At 32.2% G+C, this 12,566-nt stretch overlaps 1 protein-coding gene across 1 annotated transcript in view; it reads right to left on the reverse strand.

The window, feature by feature from the left end:
- LOC124367650 (putative inorganic phosphate cotransporter) overlaps nucleotides 1-3,986 on the reverse strand; it is a 41,479-nt gene extending 37,493 nt beyond the window's left edge. Inside the window, exon 1 of the mRNA XM_046824640.1 lies at nucleotides 3,916-3,986. Within this exon, the coding sequence (XP_046680596.1) occupies nucleotides 3,916-3,952 (37 nt within the window). The 5' untranslated portion in view covers nucleotides 3,953-3,986. The remainder of the gene's footprint in view (nucleotides 1-3,915) is intronic.
- Nucleotides 3,987-12,566: the final 8,580 nt, after the last annotated feature.

Below are 12,566 nucleotides of genomic sequence, written 5' to 3' on the forward strand. Positions count from 1 at the left end.
TACTTATTTTATAAAATATGTCATTCTTCAAGATAGAATTTATATTCAGTAAATGTGTCCAAATCACCAAAGCAGTGGCGAAGCATGAAATTGGAAAATGAAAACTTCATTTCAACAGCCTATGGGTAGAGCCAACACTGAAATAATTATGTGGTTCATCCGAAACTTAAAACACTAAACTCCTTTTGGTTTCCATATATTATTGGAGTTTTAGCAACCACTGCCCACGTACGTCTTTTGTTAGAAACTAATAACATTACAATTTATGACTTTGATCATGTTTAATTTAGTATTAGGTACTGGAAAGTTTCATTAATTTTATCATAACAATTCAAGTCCTCTAATGTTCTGTATGTTATGTGTACTGTTTAAAAAGTATTTTATCAATAACTCGGTTAAAGTTGTCAAATTATTGTAATTTCTAACTTCTTTTCATAGGTCAATCCCCACATTTCATTTCACCATTCTGGAAACTATGCACTATTATAAAGTAAAATTTTAATTTAATCAGTATTGACGAATTCTAAACTTATTTACCTTCTTCAACGTATAGTTCAGTGACGTGATCAGCAAGAAATAAGAAAATAATGCGATTGACCAGTGCAATTTCCTGTCCTCACTGTTGAAATAGTACTTCATTGCGTTACCATTTCCTAAATCATCTCTCCCCTTCCACCTACCACCATGCATGGACAGACAGTGTTAACTAATTTCTAGTACCATTCACAGTAAATTATTCTATAAGCACAAAACAATATTTAAACCTTTCCTCAACCTAATCTACACTATCACACAGTCATCATTTCAAGCCTCCCCTACGGTACAGAATACACCGATGGTGATACACACTTTGCATTTGCCAACATCATTTTGAAATTTAAATCGTAAAGAAGTATTGCTGGTTTTGATAAACTCCATCAAATTCAAATAGTTTTAATTGTCTACAAGAACTTTAATCCCTACAAAATGTTTTAATATTGTTGACCAATTTAAATGTTTATCAATTAGGCTTCTAATTGATTTGACTGTGGATGCTATTAATAAATAAAGCCCTTATTTAATATTTTGTTGAGCAAGTACGATCGACTATTACTGAGAAACCTTGCTCCAGAGAAATATAATTTTATATATATAAAATATATATATATTATATATATATATATATATATATATATATATATATATATATATATACCGGTATATATATACTTCGGTACTAAATAAACTTTTGATCCATTTCTTATTTAATGATAAAATTAATCACATTATATTCTTTTCAATTTTTGTAATGTTCCACTTAATAAATTCTCCTCCTTGTTTGTAGACTGTAGACTTCTCATTGTTCAAATTATTTATCAAGGAGCCAGTGTAATTTAAGTCTTTAATATTCTAAGTTAAAATATAAGACACAAAACTATATAGGTTTCCTATAAACTATGACTTCATTAATAACTTTTTACAAAAGTGTTATTTAATTTCAGTACAGTTTGCAAAATAAATTTGTTAATTTCTGAGCCCTTTTACTGCCACTCTTTTATTGTACTAGTTAACATTACCAAAAGCAGTCTTAGTTATGGAGCACAGCAAAATATAATTAATGTAATTGTTGTGAATACAGTTACAAAAAATACTACATTTGGTTTATGTTTTATATTTTACTAGCTGTTACCCGCGGCTTCGCACTCAATCTTTAGAGCCGAAATCCTTATATTACTTAGTAAAAGCAATTATAATGTAATATGATGGGAGTCCTATAAAAATTTTAAAATGTACGTAGGCATACATCAGTAGATATTATTTAAGTTCGTGGTAAATAGTATCAGAGTTTAACTTAATTATTATATAATGTTTGCCACGTGTAGGAGCATTTCTGGCTCTAATGAATTATATACATGACGTCACAGCTGAATCTGCCTTGTCATCCCGATTAAGAAAACACAAATCTCGGATCACACAGGTCTCGGAAACTTACTTTGTCAAAAAGCGTATATTTCCAGTCCTTGTCATATATTTCGGGTCTAAGATATTTCAAGTACTATAGTAGAGTTTGCCTTGTTCTTCTGACGAAGAAAAAATAGATATACTTACGTAGGACCGAAATGCCTACTTCGGTTAAAAAGTGCCTACTTAAGACCGTTTAAATTCACTTACCTACTATGTCACAGTTTAGCTTGTCATATTGCCTCGATCAAAATACTATATACGTTTAATTATCTAGTTCTCGGAAATCTATTTTTGTCAAAATCGTGTTGACATAGTTGAATTTGCCTTGTCCTGATGAAGAAAATACACACAAGTAGGACTGAAAAGCCTATTACGACCTAGGGGGAAGTCCTACCTACTTCTTATGTACTTTCGGTATAAGAGGAAAATCCTTATTAAGGGCAACATTCCAAAATAATCGTTATTAAAGTTTTGCGTTATAACAGTCTTGCGCTTTGGATTGCAGCCAGGGAAACAATAAATCGTTGAGGCATGTTAGTGTTCATTTCTCTGTTTTCCATAAACCACTGTTGAAATGCAATATCACAATGTCAAGGAAGCCCACCAGTTTAAAGTCCATCTTAATATCTGCATTACACTACTGATCAATCACTGCTTACTTAATATTTCATCAAATTTAAATGTAAACAGATTTTTCAGCCAATTTGTCGACATAAAACTGAAGGTTTGAACAGCTGTTTAGTGCCAGTTTAATTTGGATTATGAAACTTAAAAACTACATTTTTTCTGAATTTAAAAATATTTAAGGTAACTTTTCTTATGTTTTGCTTCATAAAAACCTTCCATGGATTTCAATGAACATTAAAAAAAAGAATTAGCCAAATCCATTCAGCCGTTCTCGAGATTAGCGATTACCAACACATTTAGCGATTAATTTTTATTTATAAGACTAGAGATATAAGAATGTTATTTATACGTAATTCTACCTGTTATATTATAACTCTTTGTAACAAATAAATTATTCATTATTTTAATCTTAAAAATAACGTGCATAAAAATCACAATGATAATAAAAATATCTTATATTAAAATTATAAAGATAATTTAAAACTACCAAAATATAATTAACAATTACGTGAAATGGTACCAATAGACGGTAACTATAAAATTAGCCGTCAGATAGCCTATATCGCACGTTGGTAGGCTATTCTGAGAAGAATGTTGATGTCAAATATATCGGACATTGGAAGTAAACGTTACGTTAACATTGCTACCTTATAAATAGAACTGCTTTAATTGCAATATTTCCATTTTTGAATGACTTGATTAGTTTTTTTTTATTTAAGGTTATTTGTTAATTATGAATTACGTTATGAAAATTATAAATCTATCTTCAAATAATTTATATTACAGTTATTTTTAAATTACGCAAACATAATATCATACATTGTACCAGCTTTATTGGAATATACTTACAGTAATTTGAAAACAAACACTTCATTAATAATTTAATCGTATCTCTGTGAGGCCTTTTGTTTTCAAAGAAAACATAATCAGACCTACATAACTGAAAAATTGTAGGTCTGACGATTTTTTCTCAAAAAAAGGAAAGGCCTTACCGAAATAAAATTCAATCATTAATTGAGTGTTTGTTTTTAAATGAAGTACTTTGTTAACTAGATTTTCTTGACTAAGTACTGTAATCTCTCAGTCAACCGAAGCTCTCAGCTTAAAACATTAAAATATAATTTCAATACTGTATTACTGTAATTAAATTAATTTCCATGCCAAAACACGATAGCTACGTTTGCTTGTGTAACTTATAGTTTTAAATAGCCAAGCTCGAGTATTATTGATTTTTCAAGCAGGGTTATCAGTGGGTCAATTATGAAGCAATTACACTGCGTTCGAAAATAAAAAAGAGTTAATTAACATTTTTTAATGTTGACCAACCAAAACCTAGTGGCAAACCTGCAGATTGTAGATCGCATGTTGGATGCTGGTTCATCTTCTCAATACTGAGGAATAAAAATTGATAAAATCTCTTATCTCGGTCTTAATTGGTTTATATGTCATGACGCGGCTAGTTCCTGTGTGTACCAATAGACAAAACAGTGACCGTCTGTTTGATACACGTCCAATACGCTTTGTGCGAGTATTTAATGTTGACATGGATCATTTTATACTCAGGGTTGTTTCAATAACGTAAGCAAGGTTTTTCTTCTCTTTTAAGCCTCACCTTAAGCTGTGCTGGGGCTTCGATGTACACTGATATATTAGTTTTTATTACACAGGTAGCCTATTTAATCGCGAAGTACTCTATTTTTCGTGTCTATGCCAGATTGGGTCTCCCCGGGATTTGAACCCGTGATCTCTCAGTTAGAGAGAATACCATTAGTCTACGGAGGAGGACGAAAGCAAGGTTAAGGGTGATGATCTGCAGGCGCATGAGAAGTCGAGAGACCTGATTTTTCTTGATATCGACAGAGGAATTTGACAAAAGTAATCGATCGTCAACCACGCTTATTTTGGCGGAGGTCAAAAGTAGATGGTGTTAAAATTATGCAACGTTAATTATGTCTCAGATTATAATAGAATATGGAAGATGTTCTACAAGGAGTTCGGCAAAAAGATTTAACGCAATCATAGCTCAAGATGCACATTGCTTTAAAGTGTAATGTAAGATGTACATCAAGTGATGTCCAAAGTCCAACTTAAAAATAAGAATTATCTATTATAAAAACTGATACAGGTTTTTCCCTTTAGCATTCATCACTGTTAAAGAACCCTTTATAATTAAGTACATCTTGAGCTAAGCTTACGGTAAAAACTCCTTGTAGACCATTCCCCATTGGACGTCTACTACCATCGTAGTGCACTCAATTGTGTACCTGATGAGACAATGAGACTACCACTTCACTTACTTACTTCTAGTTGTCTCTGATGTCGAAACGATGTAAATGTTCAGTTTTGAGCTTCTTCATCGTCGACTCTCTTTGGATCTCTTCAGACGAAAATGATTCCAGGAATCAAGTCTGAGACAGTGTCAGATACCAAACGCTGCAATAAAAGGAATGTGAACTACCCATTCAATTGAATCAACTCTTCCTACCATGGCTACGTTATGTGAAGTAGACTATCATATAATAAAACTCCTGTTTTCCTTTTTTTTTAGAAGATAACGTCTTTGAATTTCTAGAAAATAAACCTTGCATCCATATAGCATCCAAAAACTGTGTGGCAGAAAATTTTTTGGGCAAAACTAGTTTTGTACTTGAAAGCTTAGATAGCGCTACTATACTAAACCTGTTGTTCTTGAGTTTTAATCCATTTTAATCTTATAGTAATTAGGCACTTTTTACAAATTAAATTTAATATGTTGAGTATGTTCACATCTTGTGTTAGAGTTTACTCAGTATAACATAAGTATTTAATAGTTTTCTGTAATATATTTATAACCGCTTTTTTTCTCCGTTTTCCGCTAGAAATCGAAAAACCATAACGTTTCAGTTAGAACAGATTTTAGCATTTGATGCAAAATCTGCTCATAGACTAACACATAATCAAAGCTAGTATCAATATAACACAATGTACACATCCGTACGTAGTCCTACAAAATCGACACCGCAACTCAATTACCCGTAGTAATCACGGCAAATTAACTGACAAAGTCCAAAATTCGAAGGTTTTCTAAAAAAAATGTTCTTTCTTTATTCTTTATTCACAGAACATCAAGAGTTTTGATGGAACATAACACATAAAAATATTTATATTAGATATATAATCGTTTTAATTGTATTCATGATGTAGATACTCTTGCAGTGAGTAGTCGAGCTTTCTCTTGAGCATCTTCTCTGTGAGGTTTCTTATTTTACCTGGTAAATGGTTTGACAAATTTGGGCCGACATAGGATGGTTTCTTTTCGTATAACGAATGGTGGTGAGCAGGAATGCTGTGCCGGGATCTATCTTTGGTGACATAGCTGTGCAGATCATAGTGGCGGGGCAATTCTTTACTGTCAGCATACAGTACCGCTTCTCGGATGTACGAGTATAGTGATAATGTTGTCACTGTCAGTTATCCCAATTATTTGAAGGGTTCAGATCATAGTGGCGGGGCAATTCTTTACTGTCAGCATACAGTACCGCTTCTCGGATGTACGAGTATTATAGTGATAATGTTGTCACTGTCAGTAATCCCAATTATTTGAAGGGTTCCCTACAGCTATCTCTAGAGAAAAAGTTTCTATGCATTCTTGTGGGTTTTTTGTATAAACAAGATTCTTTGAAGGTTACATGCTGATGTTCTTTCCCACACAGCAATCCCTACCTCAGATGAAACTCAAAGTGTGAATTATGTCTCAGTATTTTTGTAGTAATGTAAAAAATATAAGTTATGCATTTTAGTATAAAGAGTTGTTTAGTTTTATCCATAGCAAGTCCACATGTCCAGCTCAAGATGTCATCATAAACTAATATTCCTAGAAATTTCGCTTCAAGTGTCATTTACACATCAGACAGACCAGGAACTTTATTTTTCCTTCTTACAAAACCCAGTAGGTTTGTTTTTTTATATAATGGCAACTAGGTAATTTTGATGGCAGTATTGCTATATACAATTTAATAACTACGTTGTGTCTGATAGAAGATTAATTTTGACCTACATGTTTGCCTTAGATCAACCCTCATTGAGCTTGAGCTAATTTTTCTTCTCTCTCCACCCCCACATGGTGGCTAATCGATGGCATAGTTTAGATTCGGCTAGGCGATTTGTACAGAGGTTTATTTTTTATAGGTTTAGATTTCTTGATCACTATCCACGCCATGACTGTGCTAAAAAATAAGAACAAACCCTACATCATTTGTTTTTATACCCTTCCCTTCACAACTATCTCTGAACTGTCGACAAACATGTGTTATAATTACAAATTGTATCAGTGACATATAATAATCGGAAATAAAATATGCACTATTAGATTCTGTACCCAATTTCTCCATTTAGCCAGAAATCTTAGACTTTACCGGGAACATATAATATATCTGCCTAGCCAGAAATATACTCAATGAGTCTGGAAACTGTTGAAGATGGAATAATTGGTGTAATTTGTCAAGATAATTAAAAGCTTTTACATGTTTTTTTTTCATGTTATTCTCATTATAATTCTGTATTGATTCATTTGCATAAATGGACAAAACAAACAATGTCCAGACAGTTGAAACCATCCACAAACTTTCAGTACTCGTTGTGGAGATTTTTACTGTATTTAAAATTTTCAGATGTTGAGTTCATGTCTGTTTTACTACTAAGGAATGCTTTTCACATTCTGGTGAGTAGAGACTGAGATGTCAGAGAGATTGGTAACCGTGTTAGTGATGGTGGTACTTAAGTTCTTAATTGAATTCAAAGTAAGCAAATTTCAAATGCAGTTAGTAGATAAATTGTAATTCCATTATTAAAACCCAATAGTATTTCTCACACATTGTATTCTTTATTTTGAAATGAAACTATTTCATTTTACAGTGGCATAACTAAGAGAGGATGAGAAGGGTAAGCACACCCCCAATTTCGAATCAAGCCTATCCAATGTATTCAAATTTAGATTTATTCAATCCTCCCTGGTGTGTTGTGCTCTTTAAATACATTCATCTCCCCCCTCCCAAAGTCTATAAAGTTCTAGTCATGCCACTGTTATCTCTAACAATATTTTTGTCTAATGTTAAAGGTATATGTGTATAAATGTTTTATTCAAGTTTGTGTTCCTTGTCACAGAAGTGAAAATGTACTTTCTTCGGGCAGCCTACGAACTTTATAGTAAGTGCTTCAATACAAAAACCCTTTAACTTAATGTATTTTACTTAACAATAATTTAATTCCCTTTAAGTAGGAACGTTTAGATAAGTTTTCTTATGAAATAAGTCAACTGTAACCATTCATGTTGTCGTACTTGCAGACAAATTCTTACAGTCTTCAATAATCTCCTACATTATCAAGTGATACCGGTGATGTACAGATAATGTCTGTCAACTCATAATGTTCCTCAGATTATATCAACAGTTAACTGTGCTGATACCTTATGTGTAATTAAAATTGATAAGAAAGTTTGGTGACCCCCAGGCTCTGGGGGTTAATCCATTACACTTTCTTTTTTTAATTGCATACAATGTACATTTCACCTCCCCCCCCCCCACTATCTCCAAGTAGGGGCTACCATGACCCCGTTTTTTGGAAGTTGTCTGTATTGATCAATATTTTTCTTAAACATGTGTTCATTTTATTTCCTTCCAACGGTCAAAGACCAATTTATAACTATAAACATACTACAAGGTGATGGTCTTGTACTAGTTCCTTAAATCAAATTACTACAGTGCTTAAACGTGACAGGGACAAGCCAAACATGCAATTGGACTTTATATTCCTAGACATAATTAACAATATATAAAATATGTATAAATTATAATAAATATACCAGTAATGATAAATAATAAATGAGAAAATTATTTGACTAATATACATGTACACCGCATGATGTGACATGATGGTTAAATAAGAATGAAAAACAGCTATATAAAATAAAACTTAAAATAAATTATCTAGAAATAAATAACAATGTGGGTGTGTGTTTCAATGTATAGTTTCTAAAATAAACCCCACCAAAAAATTTTTATTGAAAAAATTTACATTAGGGGGTTAGAAAATTCCATTAAACAATGTGACAAGATGAGTGGGGTACATGTCTTGTACTAGTTCCACTTAAATCAAAATGTACAAACAAATAAGCATGGTAAGTATGTTGGGGAATTAAAAGATTTTCGATTGATTTTCCAGAAAATAAACACTAAATTACATGTTTTAGAACAACATTGTTCATTGTAACCCCCTGGGTAGGATAGTTGGAGGTAAAATATACATTACACATTTACTGTGGGTGGAAGAATACACCTGCAAAATTTCAAAAAAGATTGATCATGGACAATGTTTTTTTCATTTGTATTAGTTTGTTCATACAGAACTCCCCAATAACAATTTGTAAACCCATTTCCTCCAAACTTGAAGCTTTGCTTAGTGTAAAAAAATTATATAAGAACATATTTTATCAGATGATTTTAATATTAATGTTTTGAAACAAGGTGCAATGTACTATGGATTTGTCAGTATTTTAAAAATATATAACATGTCTTATAAGATAAATGTCCATACTAGAACAACTTTTTATTCAAGTTCAACGATAAATATGTAGCTTTGTTACAAATATACAAAATAATGTACTAAGGTTAGTGACCAATATTTCTGATCATCATGGGCAACTTCTTGTAATACTGAACATTAAAAAAAGAATATGTTACAAAGAAATTATCAAGAAAGTTTACAGATAGCATTATTCTAACATTTTATAATTATTTAAATAAATGAAACGTGATGGATATTTTTTAGCACCAGTTGATATAAAATATGAGGTACTCTTTTCTACTTTTACCACATATTCAAAACTAATCTTCTAAAAAATTAGTTGTTCAAAAAATGTGTAATATTGATTGTTGGTTTATAGATGAAAAGTAGAATAAGTATAAACTGTTACAAGTGGAAAAAGAAGTAGACAATTATATTACAAAAAACAAAAATAGTACAAACAAACAAAATTATATTACAAACAAAAAATATTAATGTAAAAGAGAGGCTTAAATACAAGAAATTAGAGTTAAATAAAGTACTGTTTATAGCAAAGTGTAGCTTCTATACATCTAATAAAAAGTTAGAATATAATTAATATAGTTAGAATAAACAACTTGGAATATAATTAAATCAGAAATTAACAAGGAATCAAATTAGAGTAATTGTTTTACATCTGTTACAAAAAAAAAGGTCACCTCATTTAGGGTATTACTAACCCTGATCATATTAGTAGCTGCAAATAAGCTTGAACTTCCTAATATTCCCCCACCATTGTAACTTACTCTCCTCTTTGTTGTTTAAATTTAGATTTTAGAATAGTCTAGTCGTGATATGACAACTCAAAAGAATCTAAATATAATGTTACACAATTTGAATACAAATAATTGTCAGGTTTTTTAATTTCAATTAATTAGCATTCTTTACCTTACAATATAAAAGTACTCTAATTTATCTGATTATTGACAGATCATAACCTGCTCACTGAACAACAGTGCGGTTTCACAAAAAATCGATCAACATGTACAACCCTCATTATTTTTATTGAACACATCACCGATCAAGTAGAATAAGACTTCAGCCATATTTTGGGATTTTATTAAAGCGTTAGACACCCTTGACCGTGAACTAACTGTTAACAAAATTTAATGCCATGGGAGTACATGGCACAGAGGCTGAATGGTTCAGAAATTACCTGACCAACAGAGAACAGGTAGTTGAAATCTGGTAAACCCAAAATAACAAGATTGTACATGTTACATATAATCCATTCCCTGTTCTGAGGGGTGTCCCACAAGGATCAGTCCTGGGTCTGTTTCATTTTTACTAACAATCTATTCAAGTACCTGAACGAATTTGCCACGTCTCTGATGTAAGCTGATGACACTGTCTGATAAAACCTCAGAAGACCTGGAGATAGGTTCATTTACAGTAATGAATATAACAGTACAATATTGCCACTCAAACTACCTGGTGGTTAATGAAGCTACAACTCAACTTGTATTCAGGACAAGGAAGGAAAATTCTGTGCACTTGCCTAATGTCCAAACAGCAGCAGAGGTAAAGTACTTCGAACTGACAATAGATGAAGACCTGAAATGGACATCTCACATAGACATCTTGTGTAGGAAATTAAGTACTAGTTTGTATACGATTAAAAGAATAAAAGTAGTCAGTGACATAGCATCAGTCAAAACAGCTTACTATGCTTTATTTGAATCTAACCTCCGTTTCTAGTCTTCTTGTCTGGGGTGGTTCTACCACAAGAAATCTTCAGTGCATATTGGTGGTCCGGAAAAAAGCAGTAAGAACACTTGCCCTTACGTATTCCAGTACGTGCTGGAAGCAGTAGTCTTTACTCTTGAGAGTGACTTTCCCAGAGGTTATAACACACACCAATGCAACACTAAATAAGCAACAGATTTCCATCTTCTTGCACTTCGCCTTTCTCTGTTTAAGAAGAAGCCCTCATACATGAACTTGAAACTGTGGAACTACCTGCCTGAAGACTTTGAAGAACTCAATGTGAGGACATTCAAGTCTAAAGTGAAGCTCTGGCTGCTGCAGAACGCTTTTTATACTATTGAAGAGTACTTTGGAAGAGGTGAAACTGACAAAATTAACTGGACTCTGATCTTTTGTGAATTACAATTATAACGCTGTTGTTTCTTCTGAAAATGTATTGTAATTCTTGTAGTTCTTTTCAATTGACGGAGTTACAATACCGAAATAATTTGTAAATAAAGAACTTGTCTATTGTCTAATAACTTCACCTTTAATTTCCAGTAATTTCCCAGATAAGTTAAAGGTAGCAAAAGTAATTCCTCTTTTTAAAAAGGGTGGCATTGCAAACCTTACAAGCTATAGACCAGAGTCACTAGTACCTACTTTTCAAAAATTGTAGAGCAAGTAGATTTTATTCAAGTAACTAAATATCTTAGAACATAACAATTTCCTATGTCCAGTAGATCGATTGAAAGATGTAGTTCTCGGATACAGACTTTGCTGGATGGTGTTTCACAGGAAACTATCTTGTGAGAAGTTTTGTGTATGTTATGTGGAGTGTGATATGAGTACTCCCCAGTTTAAGTGTAAATTAATAGGAAATAATAGAAAATCTTAAATTATACTAGTGTCAGTGATTCTGGATAAGTACTGGCTTCTTATATAATTAACGTTTAGTCTCTTTTTTGACATCTTCTGTCACATGTATGGATAACAAAATGATGGGATATAACAACTATTTCAATTCAAAAAGGAAACATCACTCTCTTTCCCATGAATAAATATATAGTTGATATATTGATAAAATCTGTAACAGCAAATGCATAACCTTGACTGAGAAAAGTAGTTCTTGTTGGAGTCTCTCCTCACTCCTCCCCCTTGTCCACCAGTTGAAGAGACCTGCAGCTGCTGCTTGGCCTTGAACCTACAACTGTTGCCTTATCTGCCACCTGTCAATTATTGATGCATAGCTAGTAGAGGACAAAAAAGTAACAATTGCTGGCATTTTCCTCTGTTATGAATAGAGCTGGCAACCTTGTTTATACTTGACTTTTATTGTACACTGTCATATAATAACATTGAATTAATAAGTCTATGCAGTATAAATAATAAATCATAAGAATTATAATTAGTGTAGGTCTTATGAAAAGAGTCTGACCTTTCCCTTTGTGATACAGTGCGTTGAGCTGTCTCTAGTGCTGTCAAAACAACTGTTATACTATGTACTATACCCTACCGGTACGATAAAGCAAAACTCAATACTCAGATACCAGATACAAACCAAGAATTTAAAAACAATTTAGATATACCAAATCTTGTTATTCATAATATTAACAGTGGTCTCGTTAAAAAACATTACACCCGGTATGGTTTACATATGAATAAGACTGGGAAGAAAGTTATGTCAAGAATTGTTGCCAAATGTATTGAGCAGTGTTATGGTAGTGTAG

This window comes from Homalodisca vitripennis, chromosome 8 (assembly GCF_021130785.1).
Source record: "Homalodisca vitripennis isolate AUS2020 chromosome 8, UT_GWSS_2.1, whole genome shotgun sequence".
Lineage (NCBI taxonomy): Eukaryota > Metazoa > Arthropoda > Insecta > Hemiptera > Cicadellidae > Homalodisca > Homalodisca vitripennis.